The sequence below is a fragment of the Tursiops truncatus genome, chromosome 16 (genome assembly GCF_011762595.2).
Source record: "Tursiops truncatus isolate mTurTru1 chromosome 16, mTurTru1.mat.Y, whole genome shotgun sequence".
NCBI classification, from domain to species: Eukaryota; Metazoa; Chordata; class Mammalia; order Artiodactyla; family Delphinidae; genus Tursiops; species Tursiops truncatus.
The window spans coordinates 40,691,090-40,717,645 of NC_047049.1; the positions used below are offsets into that span (position 1 = coordinate 40,691,090).

Here is a 26,556-nt window from a genome sequence, read left to right on the forward strand (position 1 = left end):
TGCCTCTAGGTACTTACTTTGAGAAAAAAAAATAGCAAGTGGCAAATAATATCTGCACAAGGAGTTTCACGACAGCAAAGGTGGTTATAACAAAAATTGGAAATGACTAATTATCCAACAACAGGATATTGGACAAAAAACACCACAATAGTATATTATACATTAGAACATCACACAACCATTTAAATAATAGCATTAATAGTATTTAAATTTTAAAGAGAAGTATGAATAATACAATCATACAATCATGCTATTTTAAAATATATATTTGTATACTTTTATTTGCAGGGAATGTTATCATAAGGATAGAGATTAAAATGGTAAATTTTAATCTCCAAAATGTGAAATATCAAGTGTTTTTTTTTTCCTTTTACTTAACTGTATTTTCTAAGTGTCTATGCAGTAAAAAATGCATTGTTTTGTAATTTTAAAATACTAAAAAGGAGAAAAATGGGAAGATGTATGGTTATTTATTAAACCAAACTCTCAATCAAAAGTTAAACATCAAACAGACACCAAAGAGAAAACACTGCACTGACCTTAAAAATTGTTGTAGGTTCTTCATTAAGATTAACTCGAGTTATTACTAATCCAGAATCTTCTTCTACATCAAAAATACTGGCAGGATAAGGAAAATGGACATCATCTACTCTATATCTCACACGACTTGCAGGTAATCCCTAAAATAAAATTATATATTATTTCACAAAATGAAAACAAAGGGTAATGATAATATAAAATTGATTTGTAAAATAAAGTCTTTTAAAAATGAAAAATCATATTTTAACTTTTCATACTTTCAGGTTTAAAATGTAGCAGAATCTTTATTTCTTTAGAATAACAATCTGAATCAGTGACGTGTCTTTACTACATGTTATTTAAAATCATTTATGTGAAAGAATAAATCAGTGGTTTCCTCGGGTGTCTTCCCTTCCACATTTCTTTAATTATATGAATCTCAGCTTCTTCCTTGAACACGGTGTTTAATATTTTATATTCTGAGACCATTATAAGTTATTTTCTTTATTATACTTATTTGAACTCTGTGATACTCAGAGAAAATAAAGTGTGGAGGATTGAGGTAAAGTGGAGGAGTGGGTATGGAAGTAAAGGAAACATTATTTACCATCTGTTCTGTGCTGTTTACCAGGATAGGTTTTTTCTTAAATAAATAAATTCTCACAACAATCCTTTAGGATAATATTACTACTAATGTTGATAGTAATAACAGTAAAATAATGATAGTTAACATTTGTTGAAAGCTTATTATGTGTGAGAACCATAATAAAAATGATACATATATAGTCTACCACACATTTTTCAGTTAATGAACTTGAAGCTTATAGGGAGTTTAAAAATGTTGAAATGTCCCAGACATACACCAAGGTAAGTGGGAATAGCAAGCAAAAAATTCATTTTTCAAGAAAAATTAACACTTGATAATTTTGAAAAAGACTATAATGAGAACAGTCAAAATTTACTGAACATCCTCACTTATATTAGGGGTAAGATTGGTTTTATTTTTAATTATACAAGGTGACACTTGGGTGGGCACTCTAATCTTTTTAAGTGCTTAAGGTCTGTAAATCTCTTAAGTCAGTCCTAGAAGTACAATAAAATAAACACCTCAGACTCAGAGTTAGTATGTGGTTGAGTTTGATCTCAAACCCTAACAGACACTATATTATACCACAAAACTCTTTAGAGAAGAACACCTCTATTTGACATTATTCTGATGTGAGAGAAGCAGGATATTACCCCCATGTTACACCCATAGCCTGAACTGGTTAATTATGCTTTGGGGAAGGATGGTTCTGAGAACATTGTTCTCTGTATTGTTGAGTTTCTTCATGACTGTCCTTAAAAGGAATGTGTTGCTCTGTGTTTGTTCCTGAGTCACATTTGGCCTATAGGACAAATATGTTAGCCTTCAGGACTTGTGTAATTCCCTAATGATTATCTGTAAGTCCAGTCCTTTCATTCATGACACCTCAGTTTATCACTACCTCCTTGAATACTTTATGTAACTCTTTTCACTCTTTTGCCTTTCCTTCTTCCTATCTGGAGGCTCCGGGTCAGACTGCTTGTTCCCAATCTTCTTGGAGTTTCCCAAGGCTCTGTCACAGGCAATTTTGTCTTCTCTACGTCTGCTCAAGTTCCATGCCTTTAAATACCTCTTATTTGTTCATAAATCCTAAATTTAAATTTTTGGCTCTTTTGTCACTAGAGCAAAACTACAGCAAAAACCATTTCAAGAACAAATTTTCAGTTTCTGCTGGCATCAATACCCATTCAGTCTGTAGTACAGTATTAAAATTTTTATGACTATCATGAATCAGTTATCAAGAAACTTAAAGAAACTTAGAATATGTCAGTTACACTTAGCATGTTGTCTTTAATAATGCCAAGGTATTAATGATACATTTGGAATTATACCTTTAACTGATAAAAGAGAAAAATGTTTTGGTGTTGCGGAGTGTTATCTTGTAGATGCCTACAACACTTTGCTATCCAGAACATCCTATAATCTTCCTGGAGGATTGTTACAGATAAGATTGTATGTATAAGAACATGTACATTATATTTAGCTATATCAGTAAGCTTTTCATTCTGATTTGTTATTCTACAGATTGCTAGCACATAAAAAAAGTGGCCCTGAGATGACATTGTTAGCCCGCAAAAGACATTTTAATTGTTTCTTCCATCACCCTTGTTATCAAGGCACCACATTTTATTTCATATAACACGATACAACTAAATACCTTGATTTAGATATTCTTTTGAATATATTCAAAAGTTTTTTCCTCTTTCTTTCCCTCCCACCCTCCCTCTCTTCTCCCACCCTCCTCCTCTTCCTCCCTCTATTTTCCCCTTCCTCTCCCTCCTCCTCCCTGTTTCCTTCCCTCCCTTCCTAATTTTCTTTCCAAAGTCTTTAAAAAGATAGTCTTGCTTTTACAGTTAAATAATTAAGCTATGTAATAGGTGAAGGTAACTGGCTTTGGGAAACAGCTTCAATTAACTTGCCTAACATTGTCTCTGGGACATTTACAATATGAATCAGGTCAAATGCATGGTTTTTATAAATTCATAAAAATTAAAATTATTATGGCTTTAATCTGGAAAATAATGTGCAATCCAGATGTATGACACAACTTAAAAAATAATCATCATAAGCTTTATCTCTTAAAATTATTTATCATTAGTATTTATTAAACATTATTTAATATCTGATCATGTTAAAAATTTAATAGATATGATCACAGTATTATACTGTACAAAATTCATTCATTATATTTTAAAAACTAGTCCACTGAGCTTATAAATTATACATTTTGATAATTATGAGATGACATATAAATATTCAAATTACCATTTAGATAATAAAAATTTATGAAATATTTGGTCTTTTATTTTAAATTGTACTAGCAATAGAGTGATCTTTCTTTACTCTTACATATTTCCAATAAGCTGATATTTCTTCCAGTTGAATACATTAGTTAATCATACTTATTTTTTAAAGTAAACTAATCTATAAAAACATACTTAAAATTGAGATGAAATATTTAATCATTACTTTCTACTTCAATTTATGATAATATAGTATATAGATTATATTGTACCTTTACCTACATGTATTTATAAGTGTATTAAGAGGGACATTTTGGACCATCAATAGTGAAAAAAGAGCTATATTTTTACAAAAACAAAGTCAGTCTTTAAAATTTTTATTACTATGGCAATAGACTCCTTTTCTATAGCATTTCCAAATTATCACAAAATCAATCTAATAGCAACACTAAAAGTAGTTTACAAAAATTGCTTTCTTAAAGTTCATACTAAACTAAAAGTAGGCTGTGGTTTAATTTATAAATGATGAGCAAATGACTCCTTGGTGCTGCACTCTGATCAACAAAATTTATTTGTCTTTATTTAGGACCAAAGAAATCTTGGGAGGTCATTAGTTAGCTTCCTATCTTCAGACACTAAAGGCTCTTCCTTTCTGAAACACTTGCTAAAACCAAACTTCATTTTTTCCTCGGCAGTGATGGAACATAGTGTTTTCTTTTTTTCAGGGGAATAAAATTCTTCGTAGTTTTGAAGACCAATGTTTTACCCCTGAGCCTCACTTTATTAGGATAGATATTTCTAATTGTTTTTGTATCATCCTAGGCATTCTTTTCTTGCTTTTATATCTTTTCTCCATGCCCTTTTAACCTACCATAGTTGTTTAGGAAATGTACTCAAACTGTGGATTCAAGAGAATAAAACAAGTTACCTGATTGTTTTAGGTCACCATCAAGGAAAAAAATACTTTGATATCCACCTAGTGGAATCCATTTAATTTTATTCCTTAGTTCAATGGTTAAATCACATCTCTTTCTTAGTACAGATATTTTAATCTCATGTGGTAAAATGTATTTTGCCACTTCAGGACATGTAAAATTTCACAAGGAGACTATAAAATGGACTTTGATCCAACACAATTTATGACACATTAGTAGGTAATCCCATAATACATGTAATATTACATAAAAAAAGACTATTTAAGCTATTTTGGAATTTTGCTCTATTTATCTAGACACTATGAAGAGGTATTAACAAAGGCAAGAAATGAAGATAGAATTAACCAAGACATAAATATTAATTTAATAGTAAAGTGATGAAATTGTCTGCAAAGATTCTCATCAGGCAGTGGTGGCAAAAATAGTTTCCTATCATTATGCCTCTTGGAGTCTTTTGATGGGTAAGTACAATGAGTTTCTTCTTTAAATTTTTATGGAAACTGAGGACATGTGAGAAGCATAGCACGACAGCTTTTTTGAAGCCTCCTCATTTTGAAAGATATTTCTATAAATCCAGCTGACCTCATTATTGGAGCAAGCATTACTTCAGATAACCATAATTTTAAAAGATTAATGAGGTGCTGGCACAGGAATCCTTCTTAATGTCAACTTCCATTCACCAAAATATTCTTCGATACTTTCCCTGAATTTTCAAATAAGTGACACACTCACTTTTAGAGGGATATGTTTCCCTAAAGGAAATGTTCAAAACAGAAACATGATATGACTGTCAGCTTAATCATTCAAGGATGCTGAAAACCTTAACGACATCAAGTTAAGGTTAATAAGTTAACTAACCTTAATTTGGTTAATTGAAATTAACCACAATTTAGAACAAATTCCAAAGGACTTTTTGTTTGCCATTAGATAAAAAATATTTAACTCAGTTAAAAAAATAGAATTATAGAACTAAATCATTATATATTTATTTCATATATGGCATATTTTTAAGAGAGAGATGTATAAATTGTATAAAATATTGGCAATTGAAAATTTTACAGATTATTTATCCCCTAACGTTTATCATTTTACTCATGTTTTATAGTACAAAGGTTAATTCATTATATGTGGGATTCATTCATTCATTCATCTATTTGTTTATTCATTCAACACATTAAATGGACACTGCTGAGTCCTGAGAGCACACAGATGAACAAACTCACAGCCTAGCTGAGGAGTTCATCTTATATCACCTCCTTCCTGATATTCATTGACAATAATTCAGCCTGATTGGCCTTATAAAACACCAAGCTCACTCCTACCTCAGCACTTTTCCATCTGCTGTTTGTTCTTCCTGCAATACTCTTGTATGTGGCTAGTTCCTTCTGGCATCCAGGTCTCAAATGATACCTCTTTTGCCTATACCCACCCATAAACCACTCTGAATCAAATCTTATTTTATTTTCTTTATAGTATGTATCCTTATGTGAATTTATGTTACATATTTACTTGTCTGTGGGTTTGTAGCCTACCTCTGTCCCTTGACTGCGAGCTCCATTAGAGAAGATACTTATTTGGCTTGGCATTATTTAAGAGATCAACAATAATCTGTTAAGTAAATACGTATAATACCAGCAGTGCTCATGTATATGTGGATCCTGGGCTGGGCTGCCAGGATGAACAACTCTAGGGGGGATCACATATACAGATATGATGGGAATGGCTGCCTGTGTAACCCCCGGCCTCCCCTGCTAAAACCCCCTGCTAAAAATGTATATATCCTGTGTTCCTGTTTGCAGTGGCTCCATGTATATTTTTTAAGAACAAAGAAGAAAGAAAGATTACATCAGTGACTTTTGTTGGGGAAGAGCTTTCACAAAAGAGATGAAAATAGAACTTATGAAAACAGAGTTCCAAACAAGTAGAAGATTGAAGGAGAATAAATAGTCTTTCAAAAAGATTCCTGAGAAAAGTTTTGGAGAAATAAAACCATGTATCATTAGGAAAGTCCTTCCCTTTTTTTCTGGACTGGCTGAATATTACGTACTATCTCTCTCCTACTTCTCAGCCTCTGTCCTTCTAGTCTATGTTACTTTCTAATTATATCTAATACATTCTGTTGTTACGTCAATCCTTTAAAATAATGACATAATCCTCTGGATTTTTCTAATAAATTAATCCGCATGTGATCTATATTAATAGGATATAGATGTTTTCTTACACCAACTACACTATACAAGGCGTAAAATCAGAGTTACATAGTGGGTTAAACTAATGTTGAATAAGATTGAGATTTCTTCAGTATACATTTGGTAATTGCAAGAATCATAGCTACATAGGTAATTTTCTATATGGTTTAGAGGACCTCTAAGAATTTACTTACCTCAGAATGTGGTTAAATTGTTGGCAAATTTTCAGTTTACTACCCACCAATATATGCTCATAGATACTTATCCATACCTACTCATATTCATCCTCATGATCATAGGCCAATAATCAGAGATAGCGCTTTTGTACTTAGGGCCTCATAATCAGTCAGATGGGGGAGACAGAAGGTACACAGATAAACATAATAAACTCCTAACATTTCTGGCTATAAAGGAGAAACATGAGCATTACCAAATAAAGGTTTGAGAATTAGAGCAAAGACCTTCAGATTTATAGTCAAGTGGACTTTATACCTCACTGTGTAGGTGCTTACATATGAAAATCTGATGTGCTTTAAAATGTATTCGATTTATAAGATTGTTGCAATTGTGTTACATGTGGAGTCCAATCTGGCATGTAATTTGAGTATTAAAATGGCAAACTAATATTTAATTTATGTGTGAAGATTTTGGACAATTTATCTTAAACTCAAAAAGAATAAAGTAGCCGCCCAGCACTTCCTGCAGGTTGAGCAGCCCTTCAGAGTAGCAAGGTGGATTATTTTGTGCATTTATCATCTTACCTGGACGCTTGGACTTGAAAAACTGAGAACAGGAAAGGCACAGCTAATTGGCCAGCCACGAACAACTGAGGAGGCAAACCTACACCTCAAGTCTCTATGATGTCTTTTCAAGGGACTTCCCTGGTGGTGCAGTGCATAAAAATCCGTCTGCCAACAAGTGGGGGACCATGGACACTCAAGGGGACAGGAGGAACCCCCAGCGACCGGCTTGCAGGATTGTGGTTCCCAGGCCAGAGGTCGGGCCCGAGCTCCTGTGGTGGAAGCTCAGAGTCCAAACCGCTGGACTAACGGAGAACCTCAGACCCCAGGGAATATCAACTGGAGTGAGGCCTACTGGAGGTCCAAGACCCAGCTCTATCCAAATGCCCAAAAATTCCAGTGCTGGATGTCTCAGGCCAAACAACCAGTAAAACAGGAATACAGCACCACCCAACAACAACAAAAATTGAAATGACAAATAAATTTGTTACAGATGAAGGAGCAAGGTAAAAACTTACAAGACCAAATAAATGAAGACGAAATAGGCAACCTACCTGAAAAAGAATTCAGAGTAAGGATAGTAAAGATGATCCAAAATCTCAGAAACAGAATGGAGAAAATACAAAAAACATTTAACAAGGCTCTAAGAACTAAAGAGCAAACAAACAGTGATGAACAACACAATTACTGAAATTAAAAAATACTCTAGAAGGAATAAGTAACAGATTAACTGAGGCAGAAGAACGGATAAGTGAGATGGAATACAAAAAGGTGGAAATAACTGCTAGGGAGCAAAATAAAGAAAAATAAATGAAAAGAATTGAGGACACTCTCAGAGACGTCGGAGAAAACATTAAACACACCAACATTCGAACTATAGGAGTCCCAGAAGAAGAAGAGAAAAAGAAAGGGTCTGAGAAAATATTTAAAGAGATTATAGTTGAAAACTTCCCTAACACGGGAAAGGAGATAGTCCATCAAGTCCAAGAAGCACAAGAGTACCATACAGGATAAACCCAAAGAAAAACACGCTGTGACACATATTAATCAAACTATCAAAAATTAAATACAAAGAAAAAATATTGAAAGCAGAAATGGAAAAGCAACAAATAACATACAAGGGAATCCCCATAAGCTTAACAGCTGATCTTTCATCAGAAACTCTGAAAGCCAGAAGGTAGTGGCAGGACATATTTAAAGCAATGAAAGGGAAAAACCTACAACCAAGATTACGCCACCCAGCAAGGATCTCATTCAGATTTGACAGAGAAATTAAAAACTTTATAAATAAGCAAAAGTTAAGAGAATTCAGCACCACTAAACCAGCTTTACAAAAAATGCTAAAGGAACGTCTCCAGGCAGGAAACACAAAAGAAGGAAAAGAGCTACAATAAGAAACACAAAACGATTAAGAAAATGGTAATAGGAACATACATATCGATAATTACCTTAAATGTAAATGGATTAAATGCTCCAAGCAAAAGACACAGACTGGCTGAATGGATACAAAAACAACACCCGTGTATGTGCTGTCTACAAGAGACCCACTTCAGACCTAAGGACACATACAGACTAAAAGTGAGGGGATGGAAAAAGATATTCCATGCAAATGGAAATCAAAAGAAAGCTGGAGTAGCAATTCTCGTATCAGACAAAATATACTTTAAAATAAAGACTATTACAATAGACAAAGAAGGATGCTACACAATGATCAAGGGAACAATCCAAGAAGAAGATGTAGCAATTGTAAATATTTATGAACCCAACATAGGAGCACCACAATACATAAGGCAAATGCTAACAGCTGTAAAAGGGGAAATTGACAGTAACACAATAATAGTAGGGGACTTTAACACCCCACTTTCACCAGTGGACAGATCATCCAAAATGAAAATAAATAAGGAAACAAAAGCTTTAAATGACACAGTAAATAAGATGGACTTAATTGATATTTATAGGACATTCCATCAAAAAACAACAGAATACACTTTCTTCTCAAGTGCTCATGGAACATTCTCCAGGATAGACCATATCTTGGATCACAAAGCAAGCCTTCGTAAATTTAAGAAAATTGAAATTGTATCAAGTATCTTTTCCGATCACAACACTATGAGACTAGATAACAATTAGAGGGAAAAAAACTGTAAAAATTACAAACACATGGAGGCTAAACAATACGCTACTAAATAACCAAGAGCTCAATGGGGAAATCAAAGAGGAAATCAAAAAATACCTAGAAACAAATGACAAGGAAAACACAACGACTCAAAACCTGTGGGATTCGGCAAAAGCAGTTCTAAGAGGGAAGTTTATAGCAATACAATCCTACCTCAAGAAACAAGAAACATCTCAAATAAACAAACTAGCCTTACACCTAAAGCAATTAGAGAAAGAAGAACTAAAAAAACCCGCAAAGTTAGAAGGAAAGAAATCATAAAGATCAGATCAGAAATAAATGAAAAAGAAATGAAGGAAACAATAGCAAAGATAATAAAACTAAAAGCTGGTTCTTTGAGAAGATAAACAAAATTGGTAAACCATTAGCCAGACTCATCAAGCAAAAAAGGGAAAAGACGCAAAACAAAAGAATTAGAAATGAAAAAGGAGAAGTAACAACTAACACTGTTGAAATACAAAGGATCATGAAAGATTACTACAAGCAATTATATGCCAATAAAATGGAAAACCTGGAAGAAATGGACAAATTCTTAGAAAAGCACAGCCTTCCAAGACTGAACCAGGAAGAAATAGAAAATATAAACAGAACAATCACAAGCACTGAAATTGAAACTGTGATTAAAAATCTTCCAACAAACAAAGCCCAGGACCAGATGGCCTCACAGGCCAATTCTATCAAACATTTAGAGAAGAGCTAACACCTATCCTTCTCAAACTCTTCCAAAATAGAGCAGAGGGAGGAACACTTCGAAACTCATTCTACAAGGCCACCATTACCCTGTTACCAAAACCAGACAAAGATGTTACCAAAAAAGAAAACTACAGGCCAATATCACTGATGAACACAGAGATAAAATATCTAAACAAAATACTAGCAAACAGAATCCAACAGCGCATTAAAAGGATCATACACCATGATCAAGTGCAGGTTATCCCAGGAACACAAGGATTCTTCAGTATACACAAATCAATCAATGTGATATACCATATTAACAAATTGAAGGATAAAAACCATATGATCATCTCAATAGATGCAGAAAAGCTTTTGACAGAATTCAATACCTATTTATAATAAAAACTCTCCAGAAAGTAGGCATAGAGGGAACCTACCTAAATATAATAAGAGCATATATGACAAACCCACAGCAAACATTATTCTCAACGGTGAAAACTTGAAACCATTTCCACTAAGATCAGGAAAAAGACAAGTTTGTCCACTCTCAGCACTATTATTCAACATATTTTGGAAGTTTTAGCCAGAGCAATCAGAAAAGAAAAAGAAATAAAAGGAATCCAAATTGGAAGAGAAAAGTAAAACTGTCACTGTTTGCAGATGACATGACACTATACATAGAGAATCCTAAAGATGCTACCTGAAAACTACTAGATCTAATCAGTGAATTTGGTAGAGTAGGAGGATACAACATTAACGCACAGAAATCTCTTGCATGCCTATACACGAATGATGAAAAATATGAATGAGAAATTAAGGAAACAATCCCAGTTACCACTGCAACAAAAAGAATAAAATACCTAGGAATAAACCTACCTAAGGAGACAAAAGATCTGTATGCAGAAAACTATAAGACACTGATGAAAGAAATTAAGGATGATACAAACAGATGGAGAGAAATACCATGTTCTTAGATTGGAAGAATCAATATTGTGCAAATGATTACACTATCCAAAGAAATCTACAGATTCAATGCAATCCCTATCAAACTACCAATAGCATTTTTCACAGAACTAGAACAAAAACTTTCACAATATGTATGGAAAAACAAAAGACCCCGAATAGCTAAATCAATCTTGAGAAAGAAAAACAAGGAGTTGGAGGAATCAGGATCCCTGTCTTCAGACTATACTACAAAGCTACAGTAATCAAGATAGTATGGTACTGGCACAAAAACAGAAATATAGATCAATGGAACAGGACAGAAATCCCAGAGATAAACCCACGCACCTATGGTCATCTTATCTTTGATAAAGGAGGCAAGAGTATACAATGGAGAAAAGACAGCCTCTTCAATAAATGGTGCTGGGAAAACGGACAACTATATGTAAAAGAATGAAGTTAGAACACTTCCTAATACCATACACAAAAATAAACTCAAAATGGATTGAAGACCTAAATATAAGGCTAGACACTATAAAACTCTTAGAGGAAAACATAGGCAGAACACTGTATGACATAAGTCACAGCAAGATCCTTTTTGACCCACCTCCTAGAGGAATGGAAATAAAAACAAAAATAAACAAATGGGACCCTAAAAGCTTTTGCACAGCAAAGGAAACCCTAAGCAAGACAAAAAGACAAACCTCAGAATGGGAGAAAATATTTGCAAATGAAGCAACTGACAAAGGATAAATCTCCAAAATATACAAGCAGCTCATGCAGCTCAATATCAAAAAAACAAACAACCCAATCCAAAAATGGGCAGAAGACCTAAATAGACATTTCTCCAAAGAAGATATACAGATTGCCAATAAACACATGAAAAGATGCTCAACATCACTAATCATTAGAGAAATGCAAACCAAAACTACAATGAAGTATCACCTCACTCTGGTAAGAATGGCCATCATCAAAAAATCTACAAACCGTAAATGCTGGAGAGGGTGTAGAGAAAAGGGAATCCTCTTGCACCGTTGGGTCAGTGGAAATGTAAATTGATACAGCCACTATGGAGAACAGTATGGAGCTTCCTTAAAAAACTAAAAACAGAACTAACATATGACCCAGCAATCCCACTACTGGGCATATACCCTGACAAAACCATATTTCAAAAAGGGTCATGTACCACAATGTTCATTGTAGCACTACTTACAATAGCCAGGACATGGAAGCAACCTAAGTGTCCATCAACAGATGAATGGATAAAGAAGATGTGGGACATATGTACAATGGAATATTACTCAGCCATAAAAAGAAACAAAATTGAGTTATCTGTAGTGAGGTGGACGGACCTAGCGTCTGTCATACAGTGAAGTGAGTCCGAAAGACAAAAAGAAATACCATATGCCAACACATATATATGCAATCTAAAAAAAAAGAAAATGGTTCTCATGAACTTTGGGGCAGGACAGGAATAAAGACCCAGACTTAGAGAATGGACTTGAGGACACAGGGAGGGGGAAGGGTAAGCTGAGACAAAATGAAAGAGTAGCATTTACATCTATACACTACCAAATGTAAAATAGATAGCTAGTGGGAAGCAGCTGCATGGCACAAGGAGATCAGCTTGGTGCTTTGTGACCACCTAGAGGGGTGGGGTAAGGAGGGTGGGACGGAGATGCAAGAGGGAGGGGATATAGGGATATATGTATGCATATAGCTGATTCACTTTTTTATACAGCAGAAACTAATACAACAGTGTAAAGCAAGTATACTCTGATGATGATGTTAAAAAAAGGAAAAAGATTCCACCTGCCAATGCAGGGGACATGGGTTCGATCCCTGGTCCCGGAAGATCCCACATGCCATGGATGTAAGCCCGTGCCACACAACTACTGAGCCTGCGAACCACAACTACTAAGCCCATGTGCTGCAACTACTGATGCCCGAGCACCTAGAGCTCGTGCTCCACAACAAAAGAAGCCCCCACAACGAAGAACAGTTCCCACTCACCGCAACTAGAGAAAGCCCATGTGCAGCAATGAAGCCACAATGCAGCCAAAAAAAAAAAAGAAATTATTGACTTCAATTTTAAACATAATTTATCTGAGTAGCAGTAGAATTAGAACTAGCTGCACAGGTTACAATACATAATAGATGACGCTGCATATTTAGGCCAGTGACAGGAGGAGGAATTACACAATAGAGAAACTGGTTTAGTGAATCTAAAAGTTCATCATGTGCACAATTCCTGTGGAGCAGGTCAATACTCTTAGTTCTTCACTAGCATATTTTACTTTGCAAAACATGTTGCAATCATTCTTTGGTTATTTTCCCCAAAACATCCCTAATAAGAAAACAAAGTAGGGCTTCCTTCATTCAGGTCACTTTCAACAAATAAATAAAGGAAGAGCTTTGAAGTCAGAGGAAAAAAAAGATAAAAGTAGATATGTATCATTACGAAGTGAAATAAATTAAAGATGTCTATTTAAATAAAATACCTTACTAATTTGGGAAAAGAACTTTATTAAAATATGTACATATTTATTTGGGGGGATTGTAAAGACCTTATTAGTACGGTGTTTTTATGAAAACTTTATTCTCAAATTTTATAGTGTCATAGGTGACACCAGAATTACTTCATGGGTGCAGACATTGACATCCTAAGGTTTACACATGATGAGTATATAAGTCTTGTACCAAACCAGAGGCAAAGTTAGGCATGTTTGCCATCACCCTGAAAGCAAGGATGATGAGGAGGAGATATTAACTAACGTCTATGTGCCCAGCATCGGCTAAGTGCTTTCATTCTCCATTAAACCTGGGTACTAATCCAGTGAAATGGTCTTATTATTCTTATATGGAAATGAGGTTTAAAGAAGTTAAGTAACTGCTGTACAATATCATTTTTCCTAGTTACACACAGATGCCGGCACTAGTGACATTATTCAATAGCTCTGAGACTCTGGAGAGGTCTGCCAACCCTAACTGCCCTCAGGAAAGATATGATTTATGACACATATTAATAAATGAATTAATTTGTTTGTTCATGTATTAGGCTTCTTTCCAAATAAGATTTGAGGTAGTATGTGACTTATTTAAATATTGTATGGTTTTCAAAAGTGAAAGGCACGATTTCAACTTTGTGATGCCATTTTATCTACTAAATTTGACACGTGTAAAACTCAATAAATATTAGTATGAGACAATGCTACTGGAATAGTCATGTATTTAATACATACATAGTAATATGGTGATATAGTGATACTCTGAGGTAATTTTTCTAGATGATGGGAACATGATAGACAAAAACCGTGTCATGTTGGTGCTTACATTATAATTTTAAAATCAAAAGTAACATATTTATACAGATTGATAAAATTTATGTATCACAATAAAAGTAAATTTATATAAAAAATAAAACCTTAAGATCTCAATTATTTATTCATTACTCAATTTTTATACTTTTTATTTTTATTCTTACAGTGAGTGCTCAACACAAAATGTTTTGACTTTATGATGGTGAGAATGTAATTAATTACTACAGAAGGTAATTGCAGATCTGTATGAAAGATGTGCTAAAGTTGCAAACGCAGGAAATTTCAATGAGACTATAATGGACCAAAATAATTAAGTCCTTAATATGAGGCCATATGTTGAATTAGTCATTTTTCTTAAATACGTAATTATCAAGAAATTACTTACTCAGGCCCATATAATTTTCTTCATAATAATGGCAATCACATTATATCAGGGAATACTAAACCTATTATTATCATCACACACAAACATTAAGTAATTTGTTTTCAAGTACACAAAGATTTTTCTCCCTGATGTGGTTTCCAAAATTCTTTTAGCTAATGTCTTTGAAAGCAACTAATCTGATTTATTTTGTAACAGTGTAATTCACAAATCGCCTAAGTATGATTTAGCAGAAGGGATTACTGTAAAGTGGTTTATACTGTTTATTGCAGCCATAATAACTTAAGGTTCTTTTTTTCTTTTTTTTTTTTCTTCTTACTGAATCTTAACCAGCTGCTAAGTTATCCTTAAAAGAGACTACTACAGGTCAAAAGCAATCTACAGATTCAATACAATCCATATCAAGCTGTCAAGTGTTTGACATTTTTCACAGAACTAGAACAAAAATTTTACAATTTGGAAACACAAAAGACCCCGACTAGCCAAAACAATCTTAAGAAAGAAAAATGGAGCTGGAGGAATCAGGCTCCTGGACTTCAGACTATACTACAAAGCTACAGTAATCAAGACAGTATGGTACTAGCACAGAAACAGAAATATAGATCAATGGAACAGGATAGAAAGCCCAGAGATAAACCCACGCACCTATGGTCACCTAATCTATGACAAAGGAGGCAAGAATATACCATGGAGAAGAGACACCCTCTTTAATAAGTGGTGCTGGGAAAACTGGACAGCTACATGTAAAAGAATGAAATTAGAACACTCCTTAACACTATACAGAAAAATAAACTCAAAATGGATTAAAGACCTAAATGTAAGACCAGACACTATAAAACTCTTAGAGGAAAACATAGGCAGAACACTCCTTGACATACATCACAGCATGATCCTTTTTGACCCACCTCCTACAGAAATGGAAATTAAAACAAAAATAAACAAATGGGACCTAATGAAAGTTAAAAGCTTTTGCACAGCACAGGAAAACATAAACAAGAGGAAAAATCAACCCTCAGAATGGGAGAAAATATTTTCAAGTGAAGCAACTGACAAAGGGTTAATCTCCAAAACATACAAGTAGCTCATGAAGCTCAATATCAAAAAACAACCCAATCCAAAAATGGGTGAAAGACCTAAATAGACATGTCTCCAAAGAAGATATTCAGATTGCCAGCAAGCACATAAAAGGATGCTCAATATCATTAATAATTGGAGAAATGCAAATCAAATTTACAGTGAGGTATCACCTCAAATCAGTTAGAATGGCCATCATCAAAAAATCTACAAACCATAAATGCTGGAGAGGGTGTAGAGAAAAGGGAACCTTCTTGCACTGTTGGTGGGAATGTAAATTGATACAGCCACTATGGAGACAGTGTAGAGGTTCCTTAAAAAACTAAAAATAGAACTACCATATGACCCAGCAATCCCACTACTGGGCATATACCCTGACAAAACCATATTTCAAAGAGAAACATGTACCACAATGTTCATTGCAGCACTATTTACAATAGCCTGGACATGGAAGCAACCTAAGTGTCCATCGACAGATGAATGGATAAAGAAGATGTGGCACATATATACAATGGAATATTACTCAGCCATAAAAAGAAACAAAATTGAGTTATTTGTAGTGAGGTGGATGGACCTAGAGTCTGTCATACAGAGTGAAGTAAGTCAGAAAGAGAAAAACAAATACCATATGTTAACGCATATATAAAAAAATGGAATCTAAAAAAAAAAAAATGGTTCTGATGAACCTTGGGGCAGGACAGGAATAAAGACCCAGACTTAGAGAATGGACTTGAGGACACAGGGAGGGGGAAGGGTAAGCTGGGATGAAGTGAAAGAGTAGCATTGACATATATACACTACCAAATGTAAACTAGATACCTAGTGGGAAGCAGCTGCATGGCACAGGGAGATCAGCTCGGTGCTTTGCAACCACCTAGAAGGGTGGGATAGGGAGGGTGGGAGGGAGGCGCAAGAGGGAGGGGATATGGGGATATATGTATACATATAACTGTTTCACTTTGTTATACAGCAGAAACTAACACAACATTGTAAAGCGATTATACTCCAATAAAGATGTTAAAAAAATAAAAAAAGAAAAACTACAGGTCAAACTCTCCATGTAATCACTGAAAAGATCCTGTGCTTTTCTTTTTTCTCTCCCCTTCCGTGATTTTTAACACCTGAAATGATTACTATGTTTTGACAACATAGTGAGTCAACACTCTTATAGGCAAATTCCTTATGACAGATGTCACTGATTTAATGCAATGTCTATGCATAATTCAGTTTCTGCAGATATGGTATTAGCATAGCCATTAAAGATTCTAAGAAATATTTGCTGCAAGATTATTTACCACAATCTCTCTTGGGAAACATGTTTTTCAATGGTAAACTTAAACTAAATACCTAATGACATCAAATAACAAATAATATAATCCTTATAAAATTTCTTTATATAGATAAGGTTTTTTTAATTTATAAAAATAATAGTGGGCTCACATTCAACTTCCCTCACAAAAACCAACTCGCAAAACCAAAGGAACATAAATATAGGTACGAACCTGAACTGGTGTTAGTAATTAGTTACTTGTTTTCTCTGCCTTGAAACCCTCCCAGTTTTCTTATGATGAAATAAGAAATCTTGGCACTGTTTTCATGCCTTCAGAGTCCATAGGATCTGACTCAGGTTTACCTCTCTAGCCTCCTGAAAAAAATTGCTTTCTTTTGGTTTTTGAAACCTATTTTTCTTTCTTCCGCTTTAGGGAATAATTTTTCTGCCATGCCACTTTGCCTTGGAAACACCTCCTTATCTTTCAGACCTCAGCTCTGAGTCATTTCCTCCAAGAACGTTCCTTCTTTGACAATCCAGACAAAATCAGGCTCTCTCTCATCTGGTTTTACAGCACCCTGAAGATATATTTCTTAGAGCGTTTCAGTTTGTCATTTCTATTTACTTGATTGGTTTCGATTAATTTCTATGTCTTTAAGTTTACAGTTCTAAGGCTTCATGACCATTTTAATCCTCAATACTTAATGCACAATGCTTAAATAACACTGGATGCACACACATGCAATAAACATTGAGGAATATGTACTTTGTTTGGATCACAGGGACAGAGATTAAAGTTAAATATAATCCATAGTTTATGGAGCATTTTTATCAATGGATCTGCTAGGCATATTTACCTCTCATTCCCCTATCTCCTTTCATGCTCACACCTCAATTCAACCTCCTTTTCCCTTCAAAGAAAACCACTGTAATGCATTTAAAGAGTGTCTTTTAACTAGACTGTTGTGGTATCATTGTTCAGCAATATCCACTTCTTTTTCCTCTACTTCATGCCCCATTGACTTTGCTCTTGGTCATGAGACTTGCTTTGGTCAGTGGGATGTGAAGAATTGTGATACACAACCAGAAGCTTTACGTGTGATCATGTGGTTAGAAAAGTTCTCCTGTGTTCCTGTCCTTCACTGTGTGAAGAGCAGACCTACTTAGTAATGGATTCCTGAAGGAGGAGGCATGTGGAATTGACATGAGTCCAACCCAACCTTCAGCCCGAAACCAAGGCCAGCCAATACCTAGCTGCCTCAAAGATCCATGAATAAAAATATAAATCTTTTTTAGAGTGAATGAGTGGTATTTTGGTATTGTTAACTATGCAGCATTTTAGTAAGAAAACTTAGTTCATGTTATTGTGTGCATTTTTGTTTTCTGGGTTTTTTTTAACTTTACATAATGTATTATTTTCTTTTTCTCACTGTTTTCACTAAGTATTAGGTTCTTACATTCCATTCTCATTGCTATGTGTTCATAAAATACTGCTGTGCTAGAAGTTCACAGGATACTTCCCACTTCTAGGCATGTATCTAAAAATGATTGAAATCAGAATCTTAAAGAGGTATTTGCCCTACAATGTTTATTGAAGCATTATTCACAATAGCCAAGATAAGGAAATAACCTAACTGTCCATCAGTGGATGAGTAGATAAAGAAAATGTGTCATATACATACAATGGAATATTATGCAGCCTTAAAAAATAATAAAGTTCTGCAATTTGTGACAACATGGATGAACCTTGTGGATATTATGCTAAGTGAAATAAGCCAGTCACAGAATGGCACATAACTGCATGATTCCATTTAGACGAGGTATTTAAAATAAACTGAAAAAAGCTAAGAATAGAATTGTGGTTACTTGGGGGAAGGGAGGAATGGAGAGTTGCTGTTCAAAGGGTATAAAGTTTCATTTATGTTATTTTTGTTCTCATTTTACAAATGTGAGAACTAAGGAGCAGAGTGACTAAGCAAATTGTCCAGGGCCACAAGAGCAGTCAGTAGGAACTTTAGGAGTAGAAACCAGCCAGTCTCACTCCAAAACCTTTACTGTTGAAGCCATGTAAATCTTTCCTGGGCTGATGAACTACGTACACAAGTTTGCAGATTGCAAGGGGCCGTCATATACCAGACACATTAATACAGAGCAAGGGATATCTAAATATTTACTAGTGAAAACATTTAAGTTCCGGAATAGGGAGTCTTATAAGCAGAAACAAACAAACAAACAAAAACCTAAAAATTAAAATATATATATAGCCTAATACTTCTACAGTGTTAAAAACCAGAAAATAGTGGAAAATCCTATGTATGGTTTTAAAGGGCAGAAGTTTGAACCCAAGACTCTAAGTAGTTGTAAACGTGTCCAAGAAATATAATTTAAATTCCATAAATAATTTCTGTGGAGAATGCACATAAGTAATTCTTCAAAGAAAATGTAAATAATAAACTGATAGTCTCAAAAACAGAAGCAAAAATGATGTATATATAAATGTTACATTCCAAAATAACTCAGACACATGAAAAATCAAAGGGTAAGGAAACTGCAGGAGAGCAGAGGCCAATTTACCATGAAGGTTACTCATGAGTTTCTAATCAACAGAACAATGGTCCTTCACTTAGCTTGATTTCACTCTCCTTGCCCTGTCTGGAAAAAAAAAGAAAACAAAACAAAACAAAAAAACCCTTTACCATTTATTTTCTTTCTCTGCATTGAAAATTTCTTCTGAACCACATCACTGGCAGACTGCTCTTCTATGCTCTTAGTCTTTCTTTTCTCTCACTCTTTCCACACTTCAGCTCTTGGCCCATCCTCAAAAGGGCATAACCTGAGGATTTATTTCCAAGTTTTTGTTTTATCTGATTATGCTTTCTCTCTTGGAGCATGTTATTTACTCTCATAGCTTCAGCTTGCATTTAGGTGTTTCCTCTTCCACAATTTTTCCTGTGCTCCTAATCCCATGTTTTCTACCTGATCCATCCTGGCGTCACATCAAAGCAGCTGTGGCAACCCAGTATCTGCCTCAGGACTTCTTCATGGACTTCTTCATATTGTTCATCTGTGCAAAGGAATCTTGGCACCATCCTGCCATCTGCCTCCAGCCTCCTGTCAGCACTAGAGGCTATGTATTCTTTAGTTTGAGGCACATATAACTCTGGGAAAGAGATAAGCTTCCTGCCAGCTCTGGCACTATGATTCCTGGGTAGATCTGGTGAGTATTACTCCTTCACTAGTCATGTCCTGGCTTAGTCCTCTGAGCCTCCTTGCTCAGGGAAGGAAATCAGACAACTTCTATCATTCTGTAGATAAACTTAGATATTTTGAAATCATTTAAAATTTAATTTGTCCTAGTTTGATCTCATTATTTTCTCCTTAAATGGCTTTCTTTTCTATCTTATTTCTATCAACTAAGATCATGAATATCTTTAACACTCCAGCTAGAAACTCTTGATTCACTTTTGATTGTGCTTTTATTCTGTCTGTGATCTTCAACCATCCTGCTCAGTCACTATTAATTTTTCCATTTCAATGCCTTTTAAGTATTTCTGTTTTCTCCATTTCCCTTGTCCACCTTGTTTTCTTCATACTTAAATGAAAGCTATAACTGCTAACTTATCTTCTGGTTTTCATTTATTATCTCATCCAATGAAGACTACATATCACAGGAAATAAATATTCTAATATGTAGCTTTGATTCTGTCATTGCCCTGTTTGTAAGTCTTTAGTAAGCTTCCATTTTCTACATAATAAAATGGGTTTGTAAAACCATATCTGCTGCATTTCCTGTCTATAAATGAGTCTCTAAGACAGCCCTAATATGTTCTTTTAAGTAGTTAATATTAATTGAATCAGACATAGTTCAAATCATGTTACCCAAATTTATGAACACATGATGAATATTTCAACTCTGTAATTTTTGAATATATTTCCTCTGCTAGTTTCTTCTACCCTCACTTAAATGAATCTCCTATACTCTGGAAAAGTTGAGTTCCTGTCCACAGCAGGCTCAGACTACACCAGGACACATTCACTTGTCTATTCTTGGCACCTTTCTTACACACTGTCATGGCTCTATAGTGTCATATTCTTATTGTTAAGTCCACCATAAATGTTTTCTTATTGGCTGATTGATTCAACAGTGTTACGAAGTGTCCATGTTGCAACAAGCACGTTTGACTGCTGGTCTACTGTCCACGCATTCAAGGATACGGAAGAACTGTGAAGTGGGTAATGATAAGACCTGAAGATAACAGTAGGATGGCTTTGAGGGTGTTAAAGCCAAGAATCCAGATTATAAGAAGCCAAGATACTCTTTTAGAGGGTCTCTTCCCATTTCCTCTGGCAAGAAAGTCAAAATAAAGCACATTATTTAAGCCATAAGGGAGACCTACGAGTGAGCCCCAGAGGCAGCTTGTTATATTTCACTCAATTCCCTTGGAAACCTCTCTTGTTGCAACATATTGGGATCCTAATCCCATGAGGTTTATTCTCATCAAAAAAAAAAAAAAAAAAAAAAGACATATCACTGGATGACACTTTTGTAAAGGTTAAAAAAACCCTGAATTTTATAGACATCACTACTTAAAAGAAAAACACCCTGTTAGCCCTGGTAGGCATTGCAGTTTCTGAATTAGAAGAAAAATATTTGCATCTGAAACAGTTAAATCTAATATTGATTTCAAGTAATGTTAACAGTATATTTGGTCTTGAAAAGAATCTATAAGCCACAAAACAAAAGAAAATGACACAGATTCTTAAAACACTCAGATAAGCCTTTTCTAGACATAATCATGTATAAACTGTCTCATAAAACCTTGTCTTTGTATTCATTTACACTTTCAAATCTAATTATAACCCATTGTCATTCTACAGATCAAGTCCCAACTGTTTCATTCTGTGAATTTTTATGTGAGACCAAAGGGACTCAGGCTGGGCTACCTCATTTCAATATTCACAAGCAGACATGACTCGTGAAAATAGTTCTTGATTATTTCCCTAACAGCTTTGACGTGAAGGAAAAAACCCACTGAGCTACATACATTCCCCCAACATGCTCCAGGGTCAGCAAATGTGGTTATTAGGCACTGATCTTTAAAACCAGAGTTTACGCTACATTGCTAGCAATAACCTAAATCAATACAGCAAAACAACACAAACCAGTATGTGATGAGTGATGAAAAACAGATCTGCAGATATAGCAATGGAAAATAATACAGAACAGCCATATTATCTGGAGATAAAAATACAATCTTATGACACTCCTAGCCCTGAACAGTTTCAACTATTGCACACAAAGCCAGCAAACAGCAAATCATGGATAAAGACGATGCTGTTTTTATTCTACTGTTATGCCCTCCGCTAATAGACTGCAACATAATGACTAGGCAGAGGGTTAAGCATTTTGAGAATATCGCCATAATTACCTTGCATTATTTGGTGACATCATGACATTTTAAGTCATGCATCATGGAAAAGAAAAACTGACCATCTTTTTTACTCTCTAGAGATCAACAAAAGTATCCTCAAATGACAGAAAAAGGATGTTAAATCCACCTGTGCAATCACTTTAAAAATAATTCCTCAGGAGAAACTTCAGGCACGTGCACACACAGAGGAAAGACCACATGGGGACATAGTGCAAAAGTGGCCACCAGCAAGCTAAGAAGAGATGCCTCAGAAAGAACCAAACCCACCTCCATCTTGACTTTGGACTTCCAGCCTCCAAATCTGAGGCTTCCGGAAAGATGGCGTTAGAATAAGATGCGGAGATCACCTTCCTCCCCACAGATACACCAGAAATACATCTACACGTGGAACAACTCCTACAGAACAACTACTGAACGCTGGCAGAAGACCTCAGACCTCCCAAAAGGCAAGGAAACCCCCACCCCCGCCACGTACCTGGGTAGGGCAAAAGAAAACAGAATAAACAGAGACAAAAGGATAGGGACGGGACCTGCACCAGTGGGAGACAGCTGTGAAGGACGAAAGTTTTCCACACACTAGGAAGCCCCTTCACGGGCAGAGACTTGGGAGCCGCGGAGGAGAGCAGAGCAACAGGTGTGCGGAGGGCAAAGCGGGGAGATTCCCGCACAGAGGATCAGGGCCAACCGGCACTCACCAGCCCGAGAGGCTTGTCTGCTCACCCGCCGGGGCGGGTGGGGGCTGGGAGCGGAGGCTCGGGCTTCAGTCGGAGCGCAGGGAGAGGACTGGGGTTGGCGGCCTGAACACAGCCTGAAGGGGTTAGTGCACCACAGCTAGCCCGGAGGGAGTCCGGGAAAAAGTCTGGAGCTGCCGAAGAGGCAAGAGACTTTTTCTTACCGCTTTGTTTCCTACTTGGCGAGGAGAGGGGATTAAGAGCGCTGCTTAAAGGAGCTCCAGAGACGGGCGGGAGCTGCGGCTAAAAGCGTGGACCCCAGAGACGGGCATGAGACGCTAAGGCTGCTGCTGCCGCCACCAAGAAGCTTGTGTGCGAGCACAGGCCACTATCCACACCCCCCTTCCGGGGAGCCTGTGCGGCCCGCTGCTGCCAGAGTCCCGGGATCCAGGGTCAACTCCTCCGGGAGAACGCATGGCGCGCCTCACGCTGGTGCAACGTCACGCCAGCCTCTGCCGCCGCAGGCCCGCCCCGCACGCCGTGCCCCTCCCTCCCCCTCGGCCTGAGTGAGCCAGAGCCACCAAATCAGCGGCTCCTTTAACCCCATCTGTCTGAGCGAAGAACAGACGCCCTCAGGCGACCTACACGCAGAGGCGGGGCCAAATCCAAAGCTGAGCCCCTGGGAGCTGTGAGAACAAAGAAGACAAAGGGAAATCCCAGCAGCCTCAGGTGCAGCGGATTAAATCTCCACAATCAACTTGATGTACCCTGCATCTGTGGAATACATGAATAGACAACGAATCATCCCAAATTAAGGAAGTGGACTTTCAGAGCAAGATTTATGATTTTTTCCCCTTTTCCTCTTCTTGTGAGTGTGTATGTGTATGCTTCTGTGTGAGATTTTGTCTGTATAGCTTTGCTTCCACCATTTGTCCTAGGGTTCTATCCGTCCATTTTTTTTTTAATTTTTTTCCTCTTAATTATTTCTTTATTTTAGTAACTTTATTATATTTTATCTTACTGTGTTTTACTTAATCTCCTTTCTTTTCTTCCTTCCGTCCCTCCTTCCTTCCTTCCTTCCTCCCTCCCTCCCTCCTTTCTTTCTCTCTTTCTACTTCTACTAATTCTTTCTTTCTACTTATTCTCCCTTTTATTCTGAGCCGTGTGGATGAAAGGCTCTCCGTGCAGCAGCCAGGAGTCAGTGCTGTGCCTCTGAGGAGACAGAGCCAACTTCAGGACACTGGTCCACAAGAGACCTCCCAGCTCCACATAATATCAAATGGCAAAAATCTCCCAGAGATCTCCATCTCAACACCAGCACCCAGCTTCACTCAACGACCACCAAGCTACAGTGCTGGACATCCTATGCCAAACAACTAGCAAGACAGGAACACAACCCCACCCATTAGCAGAGAGGCTGCCTAAAATCATAAGTCCACAGACACCCCAAAACACACCACCAGACGTGGACCTGCCCACCAGAAAGACAAGATCCAGCCTCATCCACCAGAACACAGGCACTACTCCACTCCACCAGGAAGCCTACACAACCCACTGAACCAACCTTAGCCACTGCAGACAGACACCAAAAACAACAGGAACTACGAACCTGCAGCCTGCAAAAAGGAGACCCCAAACACAGTAAGATAAGCAAAATGAGAAGACAGAAAAACACACAGCAGATAAAGCAGCAAGATAAAAACACACCAGACCTAACAAATGAAGAGGAAATAGGCAGTCTACCTGAAAAAGAATTCAGAATAATTATAATAAAGATGATCCCAAATCTTGGAAATAGAATAGACAAAATGCAAGAAACATTTAACAAGGACCTAGAAGAACTAAAGGTGAAACAAACAACAATGAACAACACAATAAATGAAATGAAAAATACTCTAGATGGGATCAATAGCAGAATAACTGAGGCAGAAGAACGGATAAGTGACCTGGAAGATAAAACAGTGGAAATAACTACTGCAGAGCAGAGTAAAGAAAAAAGAATGAAAAGAACTGAGGACAGTCTCAGAGACCTCTGGGACAACATCAAACACACCAACATTCGAATTATAGGGGTTCCAGAAGAAGAAGAGAAAAAGAAAGGGACTGAGAAAATATTTGAAGAGATTATAGTTGAAAACTTCCCTAACATGGGAAAGGCAATAGTTAATCTACTCCAGGAAGCACAGAGAGTCCCATACAGGATAAATCCAAGGAGAAATACGTCAAGACACATATTAATCAAACTGTCAAAAATTAAATACAAAGAAAACATATTAAAAGCAGCAAGGGAAAAACAACAAATAACACACAAGGGAATCCCCATAAGGTTAACAACTGATCTTTCAGCAGAAACTCTGCAGGCCACAAGGGACTGGCAGGACATATTTAAAGTAATGAAGGTGAAAAACCTGCAACCAAGATTACTCTACCCAGCAAGGATCTCATTCAGATTTGATGGACAAATTAAAACCTTTACAGACAAGCAAAAGCTGAGAGAGTTCAGCACCACCAAACCAGCTTTTCAACAACTGCTAAAGGAACTTCTCTAGGCAAGAAACACAAGAGAAGGAAAAGACCTACAATAACGAACCCAAAATAATTAAGAAAATGGGAATAGGAACGTACATATCGATAATTACCTTAAATGTAAATGGACTAAATGCTCCCACCAAAAGACACAGATTGGCTGAATGGATACAAAAACAAGACCCATATATTTGCTGTCTACAAGGGACCCACATATTTACTGTCTACAAGAGACCCAATTCAGACCTAGAGACACATGCAGACTGAAAGTGAGGGGATGGAAAAAGATATTTCATGCAAATGGAAACCAAAAGAAAGCTGGAGTAGCAATTCTCATATCAGACAAAATAGACTTTAAAATAAAGACTATTAGAAGAGACAAAGAAGGACACTACATAATGATCAAGGCATCGATCCAAGAAGACGATATAACAATTGTAAATATTTATGCACCCAACATAGGAGCACCTCAATACATAAGGCAAATACTAACAGCCATAAAAGGGGAAATCAACAGTAACACATTCGTAGTAGGGGACATTAACACCCCACTTTCACACATGGACAGATCATCCAAAATGAAAATATATAAGGAGACACAAGCTTTAAATGATACATTAAACAAGATGGACTTAATTGATAGTTATAGGACATTGCATCCAAAAACAACAGAATACACATTTTTCTCAAGTGCTCATGGAACATTCTCCAGGATAGATCATATCTTGGGTCACAAATCAAGCCTTGGTAAATTTAAGAAAATTGAAATTGTATCAAGTATCTTTTCTGACCACAACACATGGAGGCTAAACAATACACTACTTAATAACGAAGTGCTCACTGAAGAAAGCAAAGAGGAAATTAAAAAATACCTAG

General features: G+C 36.3%; 1 protein-coding gene across 8 annotated transcripts in view; it reads right to left on the reverse strand.

The window, feature by feature from the left end:
• PCDH15 (protocadherin related 15) overlaps positions 1-26,556 on the reverse strand; it is a 727,135-nt gene that overhangs the window by 130,166 nt on the left and 570,413 nt on the right. For all 8 annotated transcript variants that reach the window (XM_033841882.2, XM_033841881.2, XM_073793727.1 and 5 more), the window contains one exon: positions 540-680. In XM_033841882.2, coding sequence (XP_033697773.1) covers positions 540-680 — 141 coding nt within the window. The remainder of the gene's footprint in view (positions 1-539; positions 681-26,556) is intronic.